Source organism: Crinia signifera, chromosome 8, assembly GCF_055691185.1.
Source record: "Crinia signifera chromosome 8, ASM5569118v1, whole genome shotgun sequence".
Taxonomy (NCBI): domain Eukaryota; kingdom Metazoa; phylum Chordata; class Amphibia; order Anura; family Myobatrachidae; genus Crinia; species Crinia signifera.
In genome coordinates this window covers 95,166,075-95,190,174 of record NC_139224.1, presented here as the reverse complement: position 1 = coordinate 95,190,174, position 24,100 = coordinate 95,166,075, and the positions used below count along the sequence as shown (strand labels likewise).

At 45.7% G+C, this 24,100-nt stretch overlaps 1 protein-coding gene across 2 annotated transcripts in view; it reads right to left on the bottom strand.

Annotated features, from left to right (window-relative positions):
• Positions 1–24,100, bottom strand: part of CFH (complement factor H) — a 401,411-nt gene that overhangs the window by 110,525 nt on the left and 266,786 nt on the right. For both annotated transcript variants that reach the window (XM_083156807.1, XM_083156808.1), the window contains exon 18: positions 2,373–2,570. In XM_083156807.1, coding sequence (XP_083012933.1) covers positions 2,373–2,570 — 198 coding nt within the window. The remainder of the gene's footprint in view (positions 1–2,372; positions 2,571–24,100) is intronic.

Below are 24,100 nucleotides of genomic sequence, written 5' to 3'. Positions count from 1 at the left end.
TGTTGACCTTCCCATTGTCAACCTACAGACCCTGTTGACCTATTATGTGTTGAAATAAGCCTGCTGACAGTGGCGTAGCTACGAAAATTGCGCCCCCCCGCCAGGAATTTTTGGCGCCACCCCCTCAAGAAAAGTTAACCCCCGCCTGCCTTACCCGCTGCCGCTTGCCCACGCATCGCTGCCTGTAACCGGGACACGCATATCTACTCTGCGGTCCCGGTGCTCCTCCTCGCTCGGCTCGGCTCCTGCTATTATAAAAAAAATCTCCTACACAAAATGTCTGGCACCTTATAGCAGACCATTTTTTGGGTGCTAGAGGAGGCCACGGCCTCCTCTAGCATCCTAAAAAAACTGTCTGCTATAAGGGGGAAGACATTTTGTGTTGGAGATTTTTTATAATAGCAGGAGCCGAGCCGAGCGAGGAGGAGCACCGGGACCGCAGAGTAGATATGCGTGTTTTATCGGCAAGCGGCAGCGGGTAAGGCAGGCAGGGGTTAACTTTTCTCTGGGTGGGGGCAGCACTGGATCAGGCAGGCAGGAGCGGAAAGATAGCCCCGCAGACCCCCGGCGCCCACACTTTACTCAGCGCCTCCCCGCCGCTGCGGGGGCTGCCGGGCTAATGTTACGCCACTGCCTGCTGACCTTTAGTGGTTGACCTAATGTACAGAATGTCGACCTTCATACTGTCGACCTAATGACTGTATCCCATTCTTTAAATGCCTTCGATTGATATAACTATGTGATAGGGTGTGTAGGTTACTAGAACCCATGTACCCCCAACCGTGTATGTTTTACAGATCTCATCAGTAGCACAATTAAAATGCTGTAATTAGCGCCACTGTGTGTATTTTTTATGTATCAGCCACTAATTTATAATACGTAAGTAACTCCCTGTGCACCAACTAGGAGATGTGTAAAACATGCACTGTTATATATATTCATGAGAAATGAAGATGGAAAGTTCTGAAAGGTTGTTAGACTGTTGCAGGGACGGAAATACAGCTGACACAGCCAGGGCATTGCACTGAGGTCCGCTGCAGTGAAGGGGCCCACAGCTGTCAGCACTGTCAGCAGCAGTCAGTGGTTGAAGTTGGAGTTTTCCATGGACCTGGAAGTGTGGAGAGGCGGAAGTGTGCATGCTACATCCTGTGCAGTGCTGCTAATCCCATCCCCTCCAGTCGCTGCCACCACTATAACTCTCCCTGTCATTGCTGGGTGCCCACCAGGGGAGCACCCGGCTCTCCACCCTGTCACCGCTCCTCACTGCTGCCGATTAAACTATTCTCCCTGCTGCTGCTTGGTGCCCACCTGCGGTGCGGCCGACTCTCATCCCTGTGCCATTGGACTTTTTCCTCCCTCTTTCAGTGCAGCTAACCAGTAGCTGTTCTCAGACAATCCACAGCACTGTCAGCTGCTAAGTCTTGCAGGGTCCCAGCTGAGTCCTTCCTCTCTGAGGTCAACTGGACTCCTTTCAGATACCTGCTGGACATCTACCGTACATTGGTGAGTCCACATTTACTCCTATGTGCACCTCAAATGAATTTCTAAATTACTCAGTACCCCATAGCACATACTGTATCACCCACTCACCACCTCTTCATTTAATGGTCCACCCCACACTGCTCGATCCTTTTCTGTGAGGCCCTAAGCAAGGCCACTGGTCTCAGAAATTGTGATGCTCCATTTGCACTACCTGGTGATCCATGTTATGTTTACTTGCTGTACTCTGCTTCAATTTTGCTATTTTGGTCATGCTAAATCTGATGCAAAGCATGCTGGAATGTGTAGTTCAAAAATATCTGGAGTGTCAAGGTTAGCCATCAAGGCCCTAAACTGTCATTTTCTCTGTCCTTGTGTCTCCGCTGCCACTCTACCTGTCCCCATGTCCCTTCTTGTCCCTGTGCCCCTACTGTCACTTTCCTTGTCCCTGTTTCCCAACTGTTGCTCTCCTTGTCCCTGTTTCCCAACTGTCGCTCTCCTTATTCCTGTGCCCCTGCTGTCACTCTCGTTGTCCCTGTGCCCCCGCTGTCACCCTCCTTGTTCCCGTGCCCTTGCTGTCACTCCCCTTGTCCCCATGCCCCTACTGTCACTTTTTCTTGTCCCCATTCCACCACTGTCACTCTCCTTGTCCCCATGCCCATGCTTTCACTCTCCTTGTCCCCGTGCCCCCGCTGTCACTCTCCTTGTCCCCATGCCCCCGCTGTCACTCTCCTTGTCCCCATGCCCCCGCTGTCACTCTCCTTGTCCCCATGCCCACGCTTTCACTCTCCTTGTCCCCGTGCTCCCGCTGTCACTCTCCCTGTCCCTACTGTCACTGTCTCTGTCCTTATTATTTGTGCATTTTAATTTTTGTTGGACTCATTGGTACTTACCAGTCTTGAGGCATTTAGGATATTGCATCACTCCTTCTTTGCACTGTTGTCTCATATCAATGCCAGGGAGAGGCACATGTCCTGATTTACAAGTAAATTCTATAAAATCATTATGTGCACTGTATATCTTGGGGTCATCTTTCCATCTCAGATATATATTATTTTCATCCATTACATTTTTTGTTGTAGTACATGGCTCTAAATTAAACAACACAAACAAAACACAAATCAATAACATTTAATACACAGACCAACTGAAGATTATTAACTGTATCTCCAAAATGTAATAATAATAAGTATTATTATTATTATTATTATTATTATTATTATTATTAATAATAATTCATGTTAAATAGAGATGGGCAGTTATTTTTTTTCAGAAAACTGAACTCCCCAGAACTTAGGGGATATAAGTATTTCCGAGTCCTGGCTTGGGTTTTCCTACAACACTCAACACTTGGTTCTAGATCTAGGCAATTCTGGTGTTCAGGGTTGCATCCAATAATTATCTGTAGTTGTAACAATCTACCTTAAACTGCACCCATATTTTTGAGTATTTTCCTAGTTCTTCTAAAAAAGAATAATACTTAAAAAAATACACTTTTTCTCAAGAGCACTTATTTTTTTAAAGTGATACAGAGTATCAATATTATTAGCTGTGTGATGTTACATTCTGAGTGCCTGCATAATCTGTGCATCTACTGCTAAATAATTATTCTTATTATTTTCTTCTATTTTCAAAATTAAAACAAGTTACTAATTATATATATTTTTTTTGGCTGGGATGTGTTAATACACGTCTGACTGGTACATACTGCCTATCTGTCTGTTCTACAGGCATAGGCGTGTGCAGCACATTTTATAAGGGGTTGCACCGTCAAAGGGGTGTGTATAGCACCACCCATTGGGAGTGTCTAACACAGCCAATCAGGCGTGTCTATTCACACTCGCTACAATATAAACATCTCTCAGCCACACCATAATATCCTTCCTATTTTAATTTTAATCTTTTAATTACTCTGTGTAACAGTACATGCAAATAAAGTAAAACACATATAGGGATGACACAGGTATGTATTGACATTACAATGGTCTAGTACAGGTTTTTTTTTTGCTAAAAGCACTATTAGGGACATCTGTAACTAGTGCTACTGGGGACATCTGTAACTAGCACTACTGGGGACATATGTAACCAGAGATGAGAGGATTGGATTTCAAGGAATCTGTTTCAGCCGTATGCAAAGTTGTGTTCTGGAGGGGAATTTACAAAGCAGTCAAATATGACTGCTTTGTAACCCTCTGATTGTATAATGATTCGTATTAGCGGCCATATATACAGCCGCTAATACGAATTCGTACAGCCAGTCTGCACGGATCAGTCAGATCCATGCAGGCTGCAGTGTAAAAAAAATTGAAAAATAAATAAATTAATTAAAAAAACGTCGTGCCCCCCCCCCCCCCCCCCCCACAGCCGTAACCAGGACCAGGCTGAAAGAGCCGGGTCTGGTAATAAAAAATCAGGAAACCTGACAAATAGGGGTTCCCCGATTTTTTTAAAACCAGCCACAGGCTCCAGGTCTGGGGCTGGTTCCCAAAATACGGGGGACAAAATGAATTGGGGTCCCCCGTATTTTAAGAGCCAGCCCCAGGCCAAACCAGCCAGCAGGGTAATGTCACAGCCGGGGGACACTTATTATATAAGGTCCCGCGGCCAAAACATCACCCTACTGACCAGTCAGCCTGGCCAGGGGCCCTGGGGAGTGGGGACCCCCCAATAAAGGGGTCCCCCCCTCCAAGACTTACCTGACCAGGCTGAAGCCTGGTGCTGTCCGCGGCACTGAAGCACTAAGTTATTTATGTTGTTTGTTTGCCATTCACACTGTGTATCTTGAAAACGGTTACCATAAACCAAAATGGCTATAGACTATTCCTTGTCTGTGTAAGGTCCTAGGAGTGCCGCTCTTTAATCTCCTGCATATCAAAGCCGTGCCTGCATGTCCTGCTACTGGCACCCGGGCAACACAGCCCTGCTTTAAGGGCTCTGGGATTGCCTACTAGCCCCATACTTTGTATATATTTATGCTGTCACCGGGATAATGTACATGACCAGCGGCATTGATATATCAAATAATACAACAAAAACAGCTAAGGCATGGCGGCCAAAAAATGGTACTGTAACCCAGTCAGAAGAGCAGAGACCAGTAGTATTTACAAAAAACAGTAGAAACTGCACGATTCATTCAACCCAGCCGGGTGAACCGTGTTCAGTTTCTGGATCCACCAAACTTCTCGCTGCAGCAGTAACCTTTTGACCCGGTCCCCTCCACAAGGGTTTTTTTATAACATAGTCAATAATCTTATACCTTAGTGTCGACAGATTGTGTTTCTGTTCGCGAAAATGGCAGGGCACCGGTTGTTCAATCCCTACAATTCTGCCCTCCAGTGAGGCTCTGATCGTGGACCGATGGCCTGCCATGCGAGTTTTAAATGCATAAGTGGTTTTGCCCATGTATATTAAGCCGCAAGGGCATCTTATTATATATATCACGTGGGTGGTACTGCATGTTACAATATGTTTGATAGGTATCCGTTCCCCTGAGTGGGGATGCGTAAAGCTATCACCAACTTCCATATAGTTACACGTTGTGCAGCTAGTACATCGGTAGCAACCGGGTTTTTTAGACAGAAAGGTGCTCGGTGAGCGTTGGGAAAATGACAAAATGTCGTTGTGCACAAGGAAATCTTTCAGATTTTTTTGACGTTTGTAACTGGGGAGGATAGTACAGTGTTGGAAGCTTTTAAGATCTGGGTCCCTGGTGACCATGGGCCATAGTTGTCTGGCTGATTTACTAATGGCAGGGGCCGCTGTGTTGTAGGTTTGGACAAATGGGATAGGATCCACTGTGTTGGTCGTAGTTTTAGGCACTAGAGTGGAGGAGCGGGGTGTAAGTAATGCCTTCTGTTTGGCAGATCGTAATTGATCAATGGCGTATCCTTTGACTAGGAAACGTTCAATCATGCGGTCAATCTCCAATTCTGCTTCCTTTACATCATCACAGATGCGGCGTGCATGCAGAAATTGGGAGAAGGGGAGTCCCCTTTTTGTGGCAGACAGGTGTGCACTAGAAACATGCAACAGGGTATTCCTGTCTGTACAGTAGGTTTGGTGTATAGGCTGGTGGTAATATTGCCATCATTAAGAGTGATCTTAACATCAATGTAGTGGACCATAGAGCAGCTAATTTCATCTGTAAATTTAATGGTGGAATTATATGATTTAATGTTCTGGATTAGGGACTGCAATTTGATTTGGCTACCTGACCATACAATCAGCACGTCATCTATGTAGCGTAAGAATAAGACAATCTTGCTAGCAATTAGGGGGTCCCTGAAGAACCATTCACGTTCCAACAAAAACATAAAACAATTGGCATACGCGGGGCTACGCAACTACCCATCGTGCAGCCCCTGCGTTGGAGATACCACCGCTTGTCAAAAAGGAAGTAATTCCTATGCAGGGTAAGTGAAACAGGTTGATAAAGAATGTCATATCTGGACCAACATATAAATTGCTTTGAGACAGTAATATTTTAGCAGCTTCTGTTTCCTCTTTGTGGGGAATGTTAGTATACAAGCTTACTATGTCCAGGGTACATAGCAAGCTGTCAGGTGGAATTTTGCCCAACTGTTGCAATTTACAAATCAAACCAGTCGTGTCTTTCAGATACGTCACCTGTGCCTGTACCGTCGGTTGAAAGTAGTAGTCCAAGAATTTGGATACTTTGTAGTAGACTGAATCTCGGGCGGCGATGATCAGCCGACCCAGAGGGTTTATGGGATCCTTATGCAATTTGGGTAACGAGTATAATACAGGGGCAATGGGGTGTTCTTCTAACAAAGCTTTATAGGCAGGGCCGGCGCTGCCACTAGGCAGGATTAGGCAGCTGCCTAGGGCGCTGGCCGCTAGAGGGCGCCCTTGTTCACCCCACAGCAGCTGACCAATGATTTTATTTTTTAATATATCTTTGCCGGGTTTTCTGGGAGACGGCAAGAAGCCCATCCCTCACCTGGAGCAGCGTTATACAGCTGACAGCACTGCAGCTACATGGAGTGGTACCTGAGTCCTTGCCAGCAGTACTCTCAGCGGCAGCTGAGCGGTGGGACCACGCAAGGTGGCTGGGGAACAGTAAGCAGCGCAGCAGACATAGATGGTAGCAGCAGGGAGCAGTAACCCCCCACTACAACCCGGTGGGCTGGGCGGCAGCAGCAGCGCAGGTACAAGGTCCTGTATGCTTCCTGACAGCCGGGTAAGCTCCTCTGCTGACTCCACGGCTGTCAGGCAAAATTCTCTGGCTGTGGAAAAGATGGCACCAGGGCACCCCTCTTCATTTTAGTGCTGATTTTTTTCTGCTATTCTTACACACATACTGTATGTTCAGCATGCCCCAGTATACACAGGCAGGGACAGGAGTCATCAGCGCTATCTCTCCCACACGCTGCAGTGGGTCACACAGGTTACATACAGAGTGTTTACTAGATCTCACGCTGGGAGCCAGGGACAGTATGTAAACTATTATCTCCCTTTCCAAGTGTATTCAAATAGTGTTGAATACACTTGAATAGTGGCATGTAGTTTGCAGACTACCCCTTACTCCCATAGTTCGTGCAACCTCTCAGATCGGGAGAAGCAGGCAGCAGTAGCAATACAGAAAAATAAGAATTATGAGTGTGCTCAGCTGTATGGGGAGTTGTGGATTTAGGTGGGTGCCTCTATCATCCTGTGTGACTGTGTCCCTTTAGCCTATGCTAAATCCAGATGATCTGTGTCCCTCCCCACTACTACTCCTATCCAGTACCTTCTACTACTCCCACCCTTATATCACCAGCTCCCATGTGCCACTATAACTACCCCCCACCCAGTCTCTACAACTCCTACCCTTACCTCACCAGCTCCCCCGGCTACCATGTGCCACTATAACTACCCCCCACCCAGTCCATACTACTCCCACCCTTACCTCACCAGCTCCCCCAGCTACCATGTGCCACTATAACTACACCCCACCCAGTCCCTACTACTACCCTCACCTCCTCCCCCAGCTACCATGTGCCACTACATTCCTTACTACCTCCCTCACCCCCACCAACTCCACCAGCTGCCATGTGACACTATGTCTACTACCACCCTCACCCAACCACCTTCCACAGCTGCCATGTGCCACTATAACTACCCCTACCCAGTTCCTACTATCACCCCCCAAAAAACATCTGCTTGTTAAAGCATTTTTTTAAGGACTTTATTATTTTATTTTGTAGCATATTTTTTATCCAGTTTCTTTTATTATGCATATATTTAATATTCAACTACTTCACTGGCATGCTAAGTATGCTAGTGCGCAATGGTTGGGTACGAAACCCGATGCACAGCACTATGACGGTCAGATACTTTCAGACCCCATCGAGTATTTTTATCCTAACCCACCCTTCCTACCAGGACCATATTAATAATAGATATACTGTATGTATGGATGCAGTGTATAATTGTATGTATGTATGTATGTGAGAGGAAGTATATAGATGTGCGTGCGTATATATATATATATATATATATATATATATATATATATATATATATATATATATATATATAGCAAAGAGGGGAGAGAACCGTCACTCAGGACTTGCTTCTGCTGCAGGGGAAAAGTTCTTGCTCCGTTGCCATAGGTCAGAAAGCTGCATGGGATGCAGCAGACAACTATAGGGCTGGGGGAGACAAAGGCACTCGGAGACTTGTTTAATGTGGCAAAATGTGGACCAATTTTAATCCAGAAAAGGTGCTGAGCCTGTCTACGTTTCGGGGGTCAAGCCCCCGTCGTCAGGACAATGCGGCTGGTGAATAACAAAACATATACAACAAGTGCAAACATATATAGATGCATAATCAGTACAAACTTACCCCCACTCCGGCAACACCCCACACGTGAGCTTCACGGCTGGTCTTCCGGTATCAGGCGCCCTGTGATGACGTCACCACGTCAGGCTACGTCCATCCTCAGGTGCAACAGTACAGCCCCCGGCCGGCTGATCACGTGGGAGCGCTGTGAAGAGGGCATACAGAAAAGGGCAACTTTAAATACAATTCAAAACCAAATCTTGTGTACATATCACTAAAGGCATCCTAATAACACACAATCCTAGGAGGATGCGAAAATAAAGTGAACAATCTAAATCAAAAACGAAGTGAAGGATATGTGAAACACAAAACATGACTGCCATCTAGTGGGGCAGTGTCAACATCACAGGGTATGATTCATAAAGAACAGAACAACCATGATATATATATATATATATATATATATATATATATATATATATATATATATATATATATATATATATATATATATATATATATATATATATATATATATAAACATGAGCAAAATAAAAAATGAAGAAAATGAAAAGAATAAATAAAAATGAAAAAAAAAAAATAAATAAATATATATATATTTAAGAATAAAACAAAAAAAAGATAAAAACATCTAAGGGTCATCGAGGATGTTGACGGCATAATAGTTGATAGTAGATGTATGCCATATGGATGTAATCAGCATCTATGATACAAACTCATGGACCAATAAAACAGGAGCACCAAGCAGGCATACACATTATGACAAAAAAATGGGTAGATGTACCTGCTCTAATAACATGTGGCCAAAAAGGGATGTGTGACTGGTATAAGTCATGCTGGACGCCCAGAGGAAGGGATCATAGGGGGGTGTTGTCAAACCCACCTAAGCTGTAAGTGACATGGTATAAAGTGAAGGAACAATGTCCTTCATGACAAACCATGTCCTTAAAGAAAATTGTGTAAACCCAGAGTGTCATTGAGGCCACGTGGATGAATGGTGTCAAGTTTAAATATCCACTCTGACTCAAGTTGCAAAAGTTTCTTGGATCGGTCTCCGCCCCGAATTGCGGCTGGCACATGATCGATGATTTTGTACCGTAACGTGGCCATGCTATGTTTCGATTGCAAAAAGTGTCTGGCCACTGGTTGGTCGCTCTTGCCAGTTTGCAGTGCTGCCCTGATAGCACAACGATGTTGTGCCATCCTAACCTTAAAGGCACAGTCTGTCTTACCGACATAAAACAGACCACACGGGCAATAAAAAACGTATATCACAAATTTAGTGGTACATGTGAGGGGCCACTTGATTTTAAATTTCTTGCCCGTGTGGGGATGTCGGATTTCAGTGCTGGTAGATAGATAGCTGCATGTTGTGCAGCCCAGACAACGGTAGCAACCCACTCTGGATGGCCTAGTGTTTCTGAGTGGGGTGTCAAAATGGGTAATTTCAGTCTTCACAAGAAGATCCTTAAGGTTGGGGCAGCGCCTGTAGCTGGGCATGAGCTTAACTTTTTTGAACATGGGGAGATCTGGGTCAGATGTAACAATGTCCCACCAGTTTTTAGCTTTACGGGCGGTATCTCTACTGGTGGTACTGAACCCTTGCACCCATGGTACACATGGTTGTTTCTCTGACAGTGTGGTATTGTTAGAGATAAGGTCATCACGATCACGTGTAAGTGCCTTGGCTCTGGCCTTTAATAGGCCTGACCTGGGGTAACCCCTCTCCTCGAATTTCTTGACCATAATATCAAGCTGCCTTTCAGTCTCCCGGGGGGTGTCGGAAATCCGGCACACCCTTAGGAACTGAGAATATGGCAAGCTCTCAACGGTGTTGCGGGGATGAAAACTATTGTGTCTAAGGAGGGTGTTCCGATCAGTGGGTTTGACAAACAGGGAAGTATGCACGATACCCCCTGACATGGAAATTTGTAGATCAAGAAACGAGATTTGGGTGGTACTGGTGGTCATGGTCAGTTTGATGGGGTGAGAGGACTGATTTTGGGCAGTGACCAGATCTGCAAGGGGTTGTATGGGACCACTCCACATGATATACAGATCATCTATATAGCGCACATACATCTGTAAAAAAGGTGCCACCACCGGGTTGGTCAGGAACAAATCACTCTCTACATGCCACATGTAAGCATTTGCAAAGGACGGGGCTACCGGGGAACCCATCGCACACCCCGTCCTTTGCAAATAATAGCCTCCATCAAAATAAAAATAATTATGCATGAGGGTAAATTCAAGCAACTTTGCAAAAAAGGTAACATTGGGGCCTAGGTACACTGGATTATCTTGTATGAGGTTTATAACTGCTCTGATCCCTTCAATGTGGGGAATGCAGGTATACAGACTTGTTACATCGAGTGTAGCAAGAGTGGTCTCGGTCTGTGATGGTAACAGATCCCTGAATTTTTGAAGCAATGAGGTAGAATCCCTAAGGTAGGTAGGCAAATTTTGAATACATGGTTGCAGGTAAGTGTCAAGAAAAACTGCAACTGGTTCACACAGCGAACCCCTGGCAGAAATGATACTTACCAGGTTTCCTGTTACTCCTATCTTTTATAGTATTCCCAAAATACACAAGGATGCGCAGCGTCCTCCTGGCAGACCCATCACTTACCTGCAACCATGTATTCAAAATTTGCCTACCTACCTTAGGGATTCTACCTCATTGCTTCAAAAATTCAGGGATCTGTTACCATCACAGACCGAGACCACTCTTGCTACACTCGATGTAACAAGTCTGTATACCTGCATTCCCCACATTGAAGGGATCAGAGCAGTTATAAACCTCATACAAGATAATCCAGTGTACCTAGGCCCCAATGTTACCTTTTTTGCAAAGTTGCTTGAATTTACCCTCATGCATAATTATTTTTATTTTGATGGAGGCTATTATTTGCAAAGGACGGGGTGTGCGATGGGTTCCCCGGTAGCCCCGTCCTTTGCAAATGCTTACATGTGGCATGTAGAGAGTGATTTGTTCCTGACCAACCCGGTGGTGGCACCTTTTTTACAGATGTATGTGCGCTATATAGATGATCTGTATATCATGTGGAGTGGTCCCATACAACCCCTTGCAGATCTGGTCACTGCCCAAAATCAGTCCTCTCACCCCATCAAACTGACCATGACCACCAGTACCACCCAAATCTCGTTTCTTGATCTACAAATTTCCATGTCAGGGGGTATCGTGCATACTTCCCTGTTTGTCAAACCCACTGATCGGAACACCCTCCTTAGACACAATAGTTTTCATCCCCGCAACACCGTTGAGAGCTTGCCATATTCTCAGTTCCTAAGGGTGTGCCGGATTTCCGACACCCCCCGGGAGACTGAAAGGCAGCTTGATATTATGGTCAAGAAATTCGAGGAGAGGGGTTACCCCAGGTCAGGCCTATTAAAGGCCAGAGCCAAGGCACTTACACGTGATCGTGATGACCTTATCTCTAACAATACCACACTGTCAGAGAAACAACCATGTGTACCATGGGTGCAAGGGTTCAGTACCACCAGTAGAGATACCGCCCGTAAAGCTAAAAACTGGTGGGACATTGTTACATCTGACCCAGATCTCCCCATGTTCAAAAAAGTTAAGCTCATGCCCAGCTACAGGCGCTGCCCCAACCTTAAGGATCTTCTTGTGAAGACTGAAATTACCCATTTTGACACCCCACTCAGAAACACTAGGCCATCCAGAGTGGGTTGCTACCGTTGTCTGGGCTGCACAACATGCAGCTATCTATCTACCAGCACTGAAATCCGACATCCCCACACGGGCAAGAAATTTAAAATCAAGTGGCCCCTCACATGTACCACTAAATTTGTGATATACGTTATTTATTGCCCGTGTGGTCTGTTTTATGTCGGTAAGACAGACTGTGCCTTTAAGGTTAGGATGGCACAACATCGTTGTGCTATCAGGGCAGCACTGCAAACTGGCAAGAGCGACCAACCAGTGGCCAGACACTTTTTGCAATCGAAACATAGCATGGCCACGTTACGGTACAAAATCATCGATCATGTGCCAGCCGCAATTCGGGGCGGAGACCGATCCAAGAAACTTTTGCAACTTGAGTCAGAGTGGATATTTAAACTTGACACCATTCATCCACGTGGCCTCAATGACACTCTGGGTTTACACAATTTTCTTTAAGGACATGGTTTGTCATGAAGGACATTGTTCCTTCACTTTATACCATGTCACTTACAGCTTAGGTGGGTTTGACAACACCCCCCTATGATCCCTTCCTCTGGGCGTCCAGCATGACTTATACCAGTCACACATCCCTTTTTGGCCACATGTTATTAGAGCAGGTACATCTACCCATTTTTTTGTCATAATGTGTATGCCTGCTTGGTGCTCCTGTTTTATTGGTCCATGAGTTTGTATCATAGATGCTGATTACATCCATATGGCATACATCTACTATCAACTATTATGCCGTCAACATCCTCGATGACCCTTAGATGTTTTTATCTTTTTTTTGTTTTATTCTTAAATATATATATATTTTTTTTTATTTTTTTTCATTTTTATTTATTCTTTTCATTTTCTTCATTTTTTATTTTGCTCATGTTTATATATATATATATATATATATATATATATATATATATATATATATATATATATATATATATCATGGTTGTTCTGTTCTTTATGAATCATACCCTGTGATGTTGACACTGCCCCACTAGATGGCAGTCATGTTTTGTGTTTCACACATCCTTCACATCTTTTTTGATTTAGTTGGTTCACTTTATTTTCGCATCCTCCTCATTGTGTGTTATTAGGATGCCTTTAGTGATATGTACACAAGATTTGGTTTTGAATTGTATTTAAAGTTGCCCTTTTCTGTATGCCCTCTTCACAGCGCTCCCACGTGATCAGCCGGCCGGGGGCTGTACTGTTGCACCTGAGGATGGACGTAGCCTGACGTGGTGATGTCATCACAGGGCGCCTGATACCGGAAGACCAGCCGTGAAGCTCACGTGTGGGGTGTTGCCGGAGTGGGGGTAAGTTTGTACTGATTATGCATCTATATATGTTTGCACTTGTTGTATATGTTTTGTTATTCACCAGCCGCATTGTCCTGACGACGGGGGCTTGACCCCCGAAACGTAGACAGGCTCAGCACCTTTTCTGGATTAAAATTGGTCCACATTTTGCCACATTAAACAAGTCTCCGAGTGCCTTTGTCTCCCCCAGCCCTATATATATATATATATATATATATATATATATATATATATATATATATATATATATATATATATATATGTGTGTATGTATGTATGTATGTATGAGACACGTGGGAATAGAAACAGATATAGGTGTATGTGGCAGAACTAAAAGGAGATAGTATTTATTTTAAGAGAGAGTGAAATGTGAAGGAATATGAGGGAGGAACTATATAGATATCTATATATGTATCATAGGCAAAATGAAATAGAACTAGATACTCAGCTGCATAGGGCGCCAAGATCTGGGAAGGGGTGTTGGTAAGTGTGCCCATCAAATATGTGTGTGTGTGTGGGGGGGGGGGGGGGCGTAAGCCAAAGTTTTGCCTAGGGTGCCAAGAAACCTTGCACCGGCCCTGTTTATAGGTAGATTATGTAATAATCTTGTCCATGACGGCTTGTTGTAGGACTTTTTTAAGTTCTGCATTGTACTCCAGAGTAGGGTCGCCCGGCAGCAGTTGATACACCTGTTGATCGGATAGCTGTCTCAGAAGCTCATCGTGGTACTGGTCAAGGTCCTGAATTACTATACCTCCGCCTAAATCCGCAGGGTGGATGGTAATTGTCTGATCGTTTCCCAGATTGCGGAGGCATTGCCATTCTTTTTTGGAAAGATTAGGGGTGACTTTGGGAGTGATATTGCTTTCTTGTAACACCAGAAAATCAAGGGTTTTATTGAAAGTCTTGAGGGACACATTATTGGTGGCCGGATCAAAGACGGATTTGGGGTGGAAAACTTTATCTCTCTCTGTAGGGATGGATACATCAGACTTGGCACAATACTCCAGTAATCGTAATTTACGGTTAAATTTATAGGAGTCTATATGCCATTGAAAGTTGTTGAACGATTGGGTAGGGATAAATGATAATTCTTTGCTGAGAATAGCCATTTCGTCTGATGTTATGGGTCTTTGAGATAAATTGAAGATTACTTCTTGGTTTCCGGATCTTTTTTGCTTCTTGAGGATCCTGGTGCATTGACCGCCTCTTCTGTTAGCAGATCTCCTTGTTCGACCCACTGTTTGCGGGTCTTGACCCCTAAAGGGGGTTTGCGTTGTCAGGTAGTATCCTCACGCTCACTCTGAGCGGGTAGTATCCTCACGCTCACCCCTTCAGCGTGTCACAGGCTGTCCGGGGAGTTGCAAGGCACCCAGCTATTTCATTACAGCTCTACCACCATCCCTGCACGCAACAACTACTACAAGGAACCTGGCTTATAGATGATGCAAGACACCACTGGCTACAGAAATGTTGCTTTGCCACCGGGAGAAACACTGACCTTTTCTGACATGGATGCTGATTCCATCCGTTTTCAGGACAATCTTGCCTCTACAGCAGGTGCTGAACCCAATGAACTACTATATGCCAAACTCCTCAAATTGAAGAAACGCGAGATTGACTATTACTTACATGGAGTGACCCTCTCTGATTACCACCATGCAGGACAAATCCCTCGGGGATTTAGAGTTCGAAATATCCCCACGATCGGTAAATATAACCATGTATTTTGCAGAAAGTGGATAGCAATATTGAACAAATGTAGCTTAGATTTGATGTTGCTAGTCATCTCTGAAGCTACCAAAGAATTAACTGAAGTGAAAGACAAAATCTCCCAATTTGAGGCTACACACGTACCAACCCTACAATCTGACACTGACAACAAATGGTTGGAGAAACTATCACCACAAGTGGACTCATACCGTCCTGAATTGATCAAATTCAAACGAAACAAATTAGACATTGTACAAAAGGACTACGCTGAACAAAAAGTGTATGCCTGGGCCCACAACAATCCTGACAGAAGAAAACAGCCAACCCACAGACGACAGCCTAGATATCGCAGACGCTGGGGCGACACTGAGACATCAAGCGGAGCTACCTCCTCTCTGAGTGAGCGTGAGGATACTACCCGAAAATGCAAACCCCCTTTAGGGGTCAAGACCCGCAAACAGCGGGTCGAACAAGGAGATCTGCAAACAAAAGAGGGTGTCAATGCACCAGGATCCTCAAGAAGCAAAAAAAGATCCGAAAACCAAGAAGTAATCTTCAATTTATCTCAAAGACCCATAACATCAGACGAAATGGCTATTCTCAGCAAAGGATTATCATTTATCCCTACCCAATCGTTCAACAACTTTCAATGGCGTATAGATTTAATTTAACCGTAAATTACGATTACGGGAGTATTGGGCCAAGTCTGATGTATCCATCCCTACAGAGAGAGATAAAGTTTTCCTCCCCAAATCCGTCTTTGATCCGGCCACCAATAATGTGTCCCTCAAGACTTTCAATAAAACCCTTGATTTTCTGGCGTTACAAGAAAGCAATATCACTCCCAAAGTCACCCCTAATCTTTCCAAAAGAGAATGGCAATGCCTAAGGTATTGTAAAACAAGGGGAAGTGGGGAAATGAGGGATAGGGTCTAGGGCACTGGGTAGTTTGACAGGGTAGAGAAGGCTGACTCCAGACAACAGATAATGTCACTACTCGTGAGTCTTAGTATGGTTGAGGAGGTGCTCCCTGGGAGTAGGGTAAGTACATCGGAAAATAATATATCCAAGAGAGGATATATAGAAGTCTCCCTGGGTGGGGCACAAGCCTATAGTTAATGAAGAGTTAAAAAATAATTTTTAATAAATATATATTAATAGTTCCTCAATTGAGTGAGGAGTGTGATACAAAGAACATGTAAATAGACACAACACAACAAGGACCAAAACACAGTTAGAGTAATAAATCACTTCAAAGCACAAAAACACAATTAGAGTAATAAATTCAAATTCGATTCATAAGAAAGCAGTGAAATATAGGGGCTTTCTAGAATGTACTGTACCACAGGAAATTCAGGTGTGATGTTACTAATAGTATTGTATTATTCCTGATATTGGTACAGTTCAAGCAGTCTGCGATAGACAAAATTAATGTGATGGTAGGTTGGTAGGACAGGGAACATATTTTGAATAATAATGGTAGATTCCCTGTTTAACTACCAGACATTTGCCTAAATGGTCTGTCTTAAATAGGAACTTGTCTGAGTTATTTTCCATACAGCAGTCATAGAAGTAACAACAAAGTTGCAAGTTATGCACAGATAAATGCACACAATGTAACAGGTTGGGTGGTTAGAGATCTGATAATAATGAAACACACTAGTCTCTCTATTTGACACTATCTGTTGTATAGGTAAGATCAGTTTGCAAGAGGTGAATAGATACTTGAGCTGAAAAGACACCCTAAGTGGCTGCTACCTACGCATGTAACCAATGGCTAGTGAATGCGTAGTTGAGCGGACTTTGGGTGCATCACAAGTATGGGATTGAAAGAAAAGGCAGGTTTCTGCTGTTGCCGTGGGTAACCACCCTGGCTCTGATGTTTACAACAGAGCAGAGTCAGTGGTGGTGCCCATGGAAATGAGAGAACCCTAGAGTATAGGGTAATGAGTATTACAATAGAGGAAGGGGTTTTCACTAGGTATCCCAGTAAAATGCTGCTGTTCACTGTGTACAAGAGGAATAATTTCTCCTGTAGTGAACAGTGGATGAGTGATGATACATAGGTAGTGTCACCTTTGAAGAAACAATAGTAGCCCCACTAGTGATTATAGGCGCATTCCTGTATGAACCTGTTGTCTAAATGACATTGCAGGAGAACACATATGTCCGTATCCCGGATATCACTAGAGGTTAGGGGCATGTGAAATTAGAATATTAGAGATTTGTAAAAAATTGTCCAAGTGTCTAGTACCAATAATATAATAATCACTGATGATAAGGTACACTTAGTGGTATGAAGAAAATAGATAGCTGTAGAATGAAAATTTAAACCGCAATGTATTGCTGCTGACTTGCGAGTAGCGGGTTATAATGCTGAGGCTACCTGAGACCGGCTCCAGAGTAATCAAATGTTATAACAATTGGAAAAACCAAATGTATATTAGCAATAATAGGATGGTCACTGGTGCTGAAGTGTATTCAGCGATGTGCAGAAAATCAGTGTAAAGACAGCTTTAAACATAAGTGTGGACCGCGGTATATTACTGCTGACTTACAGACCGGGAGTAGCGGGTTCTGGTACTGAGGCCACCTGGGACCGTCTCCGGAGCGATCAGGGTCAGCGTAGTATCTGGAAGTGCCGTGTGCGACAGACCAGGACCTCCAGCGTGTCTGTATGGTCTCTGTGGACGTCGGCAGCAGCCGGGTTTGTTCCACGCAAGGTATGGGGGAGAGTCGCAGGTGCTTCCAGGCAATCTGGCGGTAGTGCGGGGACTCAGACAGGAAACGGCAGACTGTTTGACAGGCTGGGCTCCTGCTTGTGCACAGCGGGAGTCAATTATTCCAAAACGTACGTTTCACTAAGGGCTTTCTCAATTGGAATAATGCTAGTTCCAGACTGGTCAGCATTTAAAAGTATGCTGGCCAATAGCTGGAGAGGGGGGAGGGTGTGAAATAGCGGAGACGCAGCCTCCAGTCAGCACACCTGTAAATACGTGTGCTGGTAAGTTACAATTAAGTGAATGGCTAGAAATAGTCATAATATAGGGGCTAAATGAAATATGAATTGATTGTATACCAAGGCGGTTGTACCAAAACCTAATAATATTGTGTCAATTAACTGAAACCAACTAAATGGGAATGTAATTGGAAAAATTGAAAAACAAAAAATCAATAAATGAAAGAAAACGGGTGAAATAAGTATTAGTTATAAAAGGGATATGTACCAACATATAGTACCCTAATGCAGGCCACAGCTGATGGCCCGGTTATAATAAAAATACTAAGATCATCCTTAGGAAAATTATTAATGATAACATGGATGTTTATATTTCCCTGGAGATATGATAAAGTGAGATAAAGACAAAGAATAAGGAATAAATAAATTGATTAGGAGGCGTGACCAATGGATATAATAAATTGTAAGGATGCTTATATAAACGTGATAAATGATTTATGCACACACAGAATGAGGTGTGTGTGCATACAGTAAATACCGGTGCTGAAGCATGAGTGGGATGAAGGAATAAGAGTAAGAGAAATCCATGCAGAGTGGGTAGAAATGCAGGAATAAATTCTCAAATGATGCTATGGAGTGTATAACGGTATCATGTGTCTAGAAAGACACCATAATTAATATACTCGTTGAGGCCTCTGGGTGCAACAGTATTAAGTTTAAATGTCCATTGGCTCTCTTTTTTGAGGAGTTCTCTGGTGATGTCCCCGCCTCTGATGCCCAGATGGATTTGTTCCAGGCCTTGAGGTTTCTGGGGGAGCATCCATGGTTCTTATGAAAATGCCTGGCCACTGAAGTCAGTTTTTTAAATTTTGTTAGATCTGATGTGGCATTGCGTATATTGCCAATGTGTTCCAGAAGTCGTTGTTTGAAAGGCCGAGTAGTCATCCCTACATATTTAAGATTGCATTCACATTCCAAGCAGTATATAATATTCTTGGTGTTACAGTTGAAAAAGTGCTGTATTGTGAATTTTTTGCCATATCGGTCTGTTCCACATGTTCTTTTGTCTATGAAGGGACACGCCTTACAATGGCCACATGAAAAGGTGCCTGTTGTTTTAGCCTGGGCTGGTTTCTTTTTTACAAAATGGCTTTGTACAAGTTTGTCTTGTAAATTTGGGGCCCTGCACCAGCTTAGGTTAGGTCGTTCACCCAATGCAGTTTTGAGGGTTTCGTCATATAGGAGAATAGGCCAGTGCTTTTGCAGGATGTTCTGGAGGTCTCGCCATTCATTGCAAAAATTGCTAATGAAGGGGATGGGTTGAGTCGCCTCTTGCTCCCGACTGTTGTTGGGAAAGATTAATGTTTGTCTGTCCAGCAATTTGGCATGGTATTGGGCATTCTTAATGTTCTTCTTACTGTATCCCCTACTGATCAGTCTTTTCGTAAGTTCTTCACTCTTTATGTCATAGACCCTTGGATCTGTACAATTTCTGCGTAGTCGCAAAAACTCACCCTTGGGTAGATTTTTGATGGTGGGTGGAAAGTGGGCGCTCTGATGGTGAAGGAGACTATTGCTGGACGTCTCTTTCCTGTACAATTTTGTCATGAGTGTACCATCTTCTTCTTTGTACAGTTGCAGATGCAGAAAGGTAACTTTTTGTTTGCTGAGTTCATATGTCAGCTTGATGTTAAGGGTATTGGTATTGAGGATACGTATGAAGGTTTTGAGGTCCTCCAAATTGCCTTGCCAAAACATCAGGATATCATCAATGTATCTATACCAGCCGATGATATTGCTGGTATAGATATCATTGGTATCGCAGAAGACACACTCCCTCTCCCACCATCCGAGGAACAGGTTGGCATAGGTGGGCGTACAAGCCGCGCCCATCGCTGTTCCTCGGATCTGCAGGAAGAAGGAGTCATTGAATGTAAAGTAGTTCTTACTCAGAACGAATTTGAGAAGGTCCAGGAGAAAAATATGAAACTCATTTGTGCCCTCTGTCTCAAGAAAGAATTTTACTGCTTGGATGCCATCCTGATGTTGAATGCTGGTGTATAATGATTCTACATCCATTGCTACGATGTAGTGTTCTGGTGCAAGCAGGGGCGCTGGAACGTTTTTAGGTTGGGGGGGGCAAGATATATTCTCATTTTGGCGCCCCCTAAATTGCTATATGTTACCCCCTGTTTATATACATATATATATATATATACACATATATACTCTGGATACCTTGGAGGGCACCTGGCTACCGTATATTACCACCGGAGGGGAGAGTGCCGATACCAGAACCTTTATATATATATATATATATCTCCTATATATTTGGCTACATCTGTCACTCAAAGTGGGTGTCTGTGTCTATAACGCTCTGTTCCTGGACTTTCCTCTTAATGTGTGATTGCCTTCATCTGTGCTGAACACCTTTCTGAGAAATTAACCTGTTTAAAACAGGTGATGGCAATCATACATTAAGGGGAAGTCTAGAAACAGAGCATTGTGTCCCTCCTGGAGAGGGTCATGTTGGGAGGTATGTGACAGAGAACCAGCCCAGTGAGCCCACAGACAGTGCCAGACACCCACTGCCTTCCCATGTTGCCCAGCACTGCTACTCCACAGCCACCAGGTGAGCGCCCCCCTCCCGCGATTTGCGGCAAAACCTCCCCCCCGCGCGCCCCCCCCTCCCGCGATTCGCGGCAAAAACACCCGCTCCCCCGCGACCCCCCCTACCGCGATTCGCAGCAAAAACACCCCCGCGACCCCCCCCCCCGCGATTCGCTGCAAAAAGAACCCCCCCACGACCCCTCCCGCAATTCGCGGCATAACCACCACCCCGCGACCCCCCCCTCCCGCGAATCGCGGCAAACCCTTCCCCGTGACCCCCCCCGATTCGCGGAAAAAACACCCCCCCCCGCGACCTCCCTCCCGCGATTCGCGGCAAAAAGAACCCCCCCTTGCACGATTGGCGGCACACCCCCTGCGACCCCCCTCCCGCGATTCGCGGCACCCCCCCCCCCCGCAATTCGCAGCAGCCCCAGGATTAAATGGCACATGCAAAACACTGACATGGCTATGGTCGACAATGAAAAAGGTTGACATGAGTTTTTGAAGATTTATTTTTAATTTTTTTAATTTTTTCATATTCATTGTCATGTGTCGACATGGACACCAATGAAGTGGCACACTTATGTCAACATTTACATGTGTTGACCTTTCTGTGTTGATTTTTTCTTGTGGCGATTCGCGTCACACCCCCCGCAACCCCCCCTCCCGCGATTCGCGGCACCCCCCGTGACCTCCCGCAATTCGCGGCAACCCCCCACCGGAACCCCTGTGAACCCCGCCCTCCCGCGATTCGCGGCACCCACCCCCGCGACCCCCCCTCCCGCAATTCGCGGCACCCCCCCGTGATTCGCGGCAGCTCCAGAATTAAATTGGACATGGAAAACACTGACATGGCTATGGTCGACAATGAAAAAGGTTGACATGAGTTTTTGAAGTTTTTTTGTCATTTTTTGAATATTTTCATATTCATTCTCATGTGTCGACATGGACGCCAATGAAGTGCCACACTTATGTCAACATTTACATGTGTTGACCTTTCTGTGTTGATTTTTTTCTTGTGGCGATTCGCGTCACACCCCCCGCAACCCCCCCTCCGGCGATTCGCGGCACCCCGGCACCCCCCCCCCGCGACCCCCCCCCTCCCGCAATTCGCGGCAACCCCCCACCGGAACCCCCATGAACCCCGCTCTCCCGCGATTCGCGGCTCCCACCCCCCGCAACCCCCCCCCCCTCCCGCAAATCGCGGCACCCCCCGCGATTCGCGGCAGCCCCAGGATTAAATGGCACATGCAAAACACTGGCACGGCTATGGTCGACAATGAAAAAGGTTGACATGAGTTTTTGAAGATTTATTTCATTTTTTGAATGTTTTCATATTCATTGTCATGTCAACATGGACACCAATGAAGTGGCACACTTATGTCAACATTTACATGTGTTGACCTTTCTGTGTTGATTTTTTCTTGTGGCGATTCGCGTCACACCCCCCCGCAACCCCCCCTCCCGCGATTCGCGGCACCCCCCGTGACCCCCCACCTCCCGCAATTCGCGGCAACCCCCCACCGGAACCCCTGTGAACCCCGCCCTCCCGCGATTCGCGGCACCCAACCCCGCGACCCCCCCCCCGCAATTCGCGGCACCCCCCGTGATTCGCGGCAGCTCCAGAATTAAATTGCACATGGAAAACACTGACATGGCTATGGTCGACAATGAAAAAGGTTGACATGAGTTTTTTTTTCATTTTTTGAATATTTTCATATTCATTCTCATGTGTCGACATGGACACCAATGAAGTGCCACACTTATGTCAACATTTACATGTGTTGACCTTTCTGTGTTGATTTTTTCTTGTGGCGATTTGCGTCACCCCCCCCACCCCCCACAACCCCCACTCCCGCGATTCACGGCACACTCACACACACCTCCCCCGCGATTCTCGGCACCCCACCCCGTGACCCCCCCTCCCGTGATTCACGGCACACCCCCGCGACCCCCCCTCCCATGATTCGCCGCAACCCCCGCCCCGTAACCCCCCCTCCCGCGATTCGCGGCACCCACCCCCGCGACCCCCCCTCCCGCAATTCGCGGCAGCTCCAGAATTAAATTGCACATGGAAAACACTGACATGGCTATGGTCGACAATGAAAAAGGTTGACATGAGTTTTTGAAGTTTTTTTTTTCATTTTTTGAATGTTTTCATATTCATTCTCATGTGTCGACATGGACACCAATGAAGTGCCACACTTATGTCAACATTTACATGTGTTGACCTTTCTGTGTTGATTTTTTCTTGTGGCGATTCGCGTCAACCCCCCCCCCCCGCAACCCCCACTCCCGTGATTCACGGCACACACACCCCCGCGATTCTCGGCACCCCACCCCGTGACCCCCCCCCTCCCGTGATTCACGGCACACCCCCGCGACCCCCCCTACCATGATTCGCCGCAACCCCCGCTACCCCCCTCCAGCGATTTGCGGCAACCCACCCCGCGCCCCCCCTCCCGCGATTCTCTGCAATCCCTCCCCCTCCCGCGATTCGCAGCATCCACCCCCCCACAACCCCCCCTCCTGCAATTCGCGGCACCCCCCGCGACCCCCCCTCCTGCAATTCGCGGCACCCTCCGCGACCCCCCCTCCCGCGATTCGCGGACACCTAAGTTGCAATACAGGGCATCTTTCATACAATTCTAACCATATTTCTCATATACAAACGTTCACAAATTAAGGGGGCGTAGCCCCTTACGACGGTGTGAAGAGCGCCCGTAGGGCGCGATGAATCACCTAGTATATATATATATAGTCAGTGTGCAACATTTTCAGGGGGCGAGTTTATTTCTAAACTTACATTATTTTAGAAATGCACCATATATAGGTCTTCTCTGCATAATCATTTATTTTTTGACTGAACACCAGATTTATAGTTCTATACATAAAATGACAGGCCACCACATCCAGTATTAATTACATTATTGTGCAGGGTTCCCTAGAAAACTGCCGCTCTGAGGGGGTCGATGGGGGAGGATGACCAAAGCACTGCGGGAGGGTGGTTGGAAGTTTGGCCGACAAGAGCCGCAGCTTCCCATTACTGAGGCCACTGCTTACTCCAGGTTTACAGAGCTAGGGGCAGGGGAGCCACCGCACTTACATTTAGAAGGGTGCTGTCTCACCAACTGCCCGTGACGAGAACAGAGCAGGGCTGCAGGACGGTGCCTGGAGTCGCGCTGACACCAGCAGCTTCCAGCTACTAATAACGTAGTAGAATGCCACTCACACTCAGTAGGCTCCAGTGTCTCCGCTATGGCACGCGCGGGGGGACGGGGCTGGATCTCCGAGATATGCTTCGACAAGGGTCACACTGATATCCGCAGCGTTGTGACTCCCTTAGGCAGGAGCTGGGACACTGTCTTGCGTCCTATCTCTCCTGACACACAGCGGCAGACCACACAGGATCTGATCGCCAGACAGGAAATTCTGGTCGCCGTGGCGACCTGGCGACCGGGGTTTGTCGAGCCCTGCTTTAGCGCCTCAGTAATTTGGGGGGGG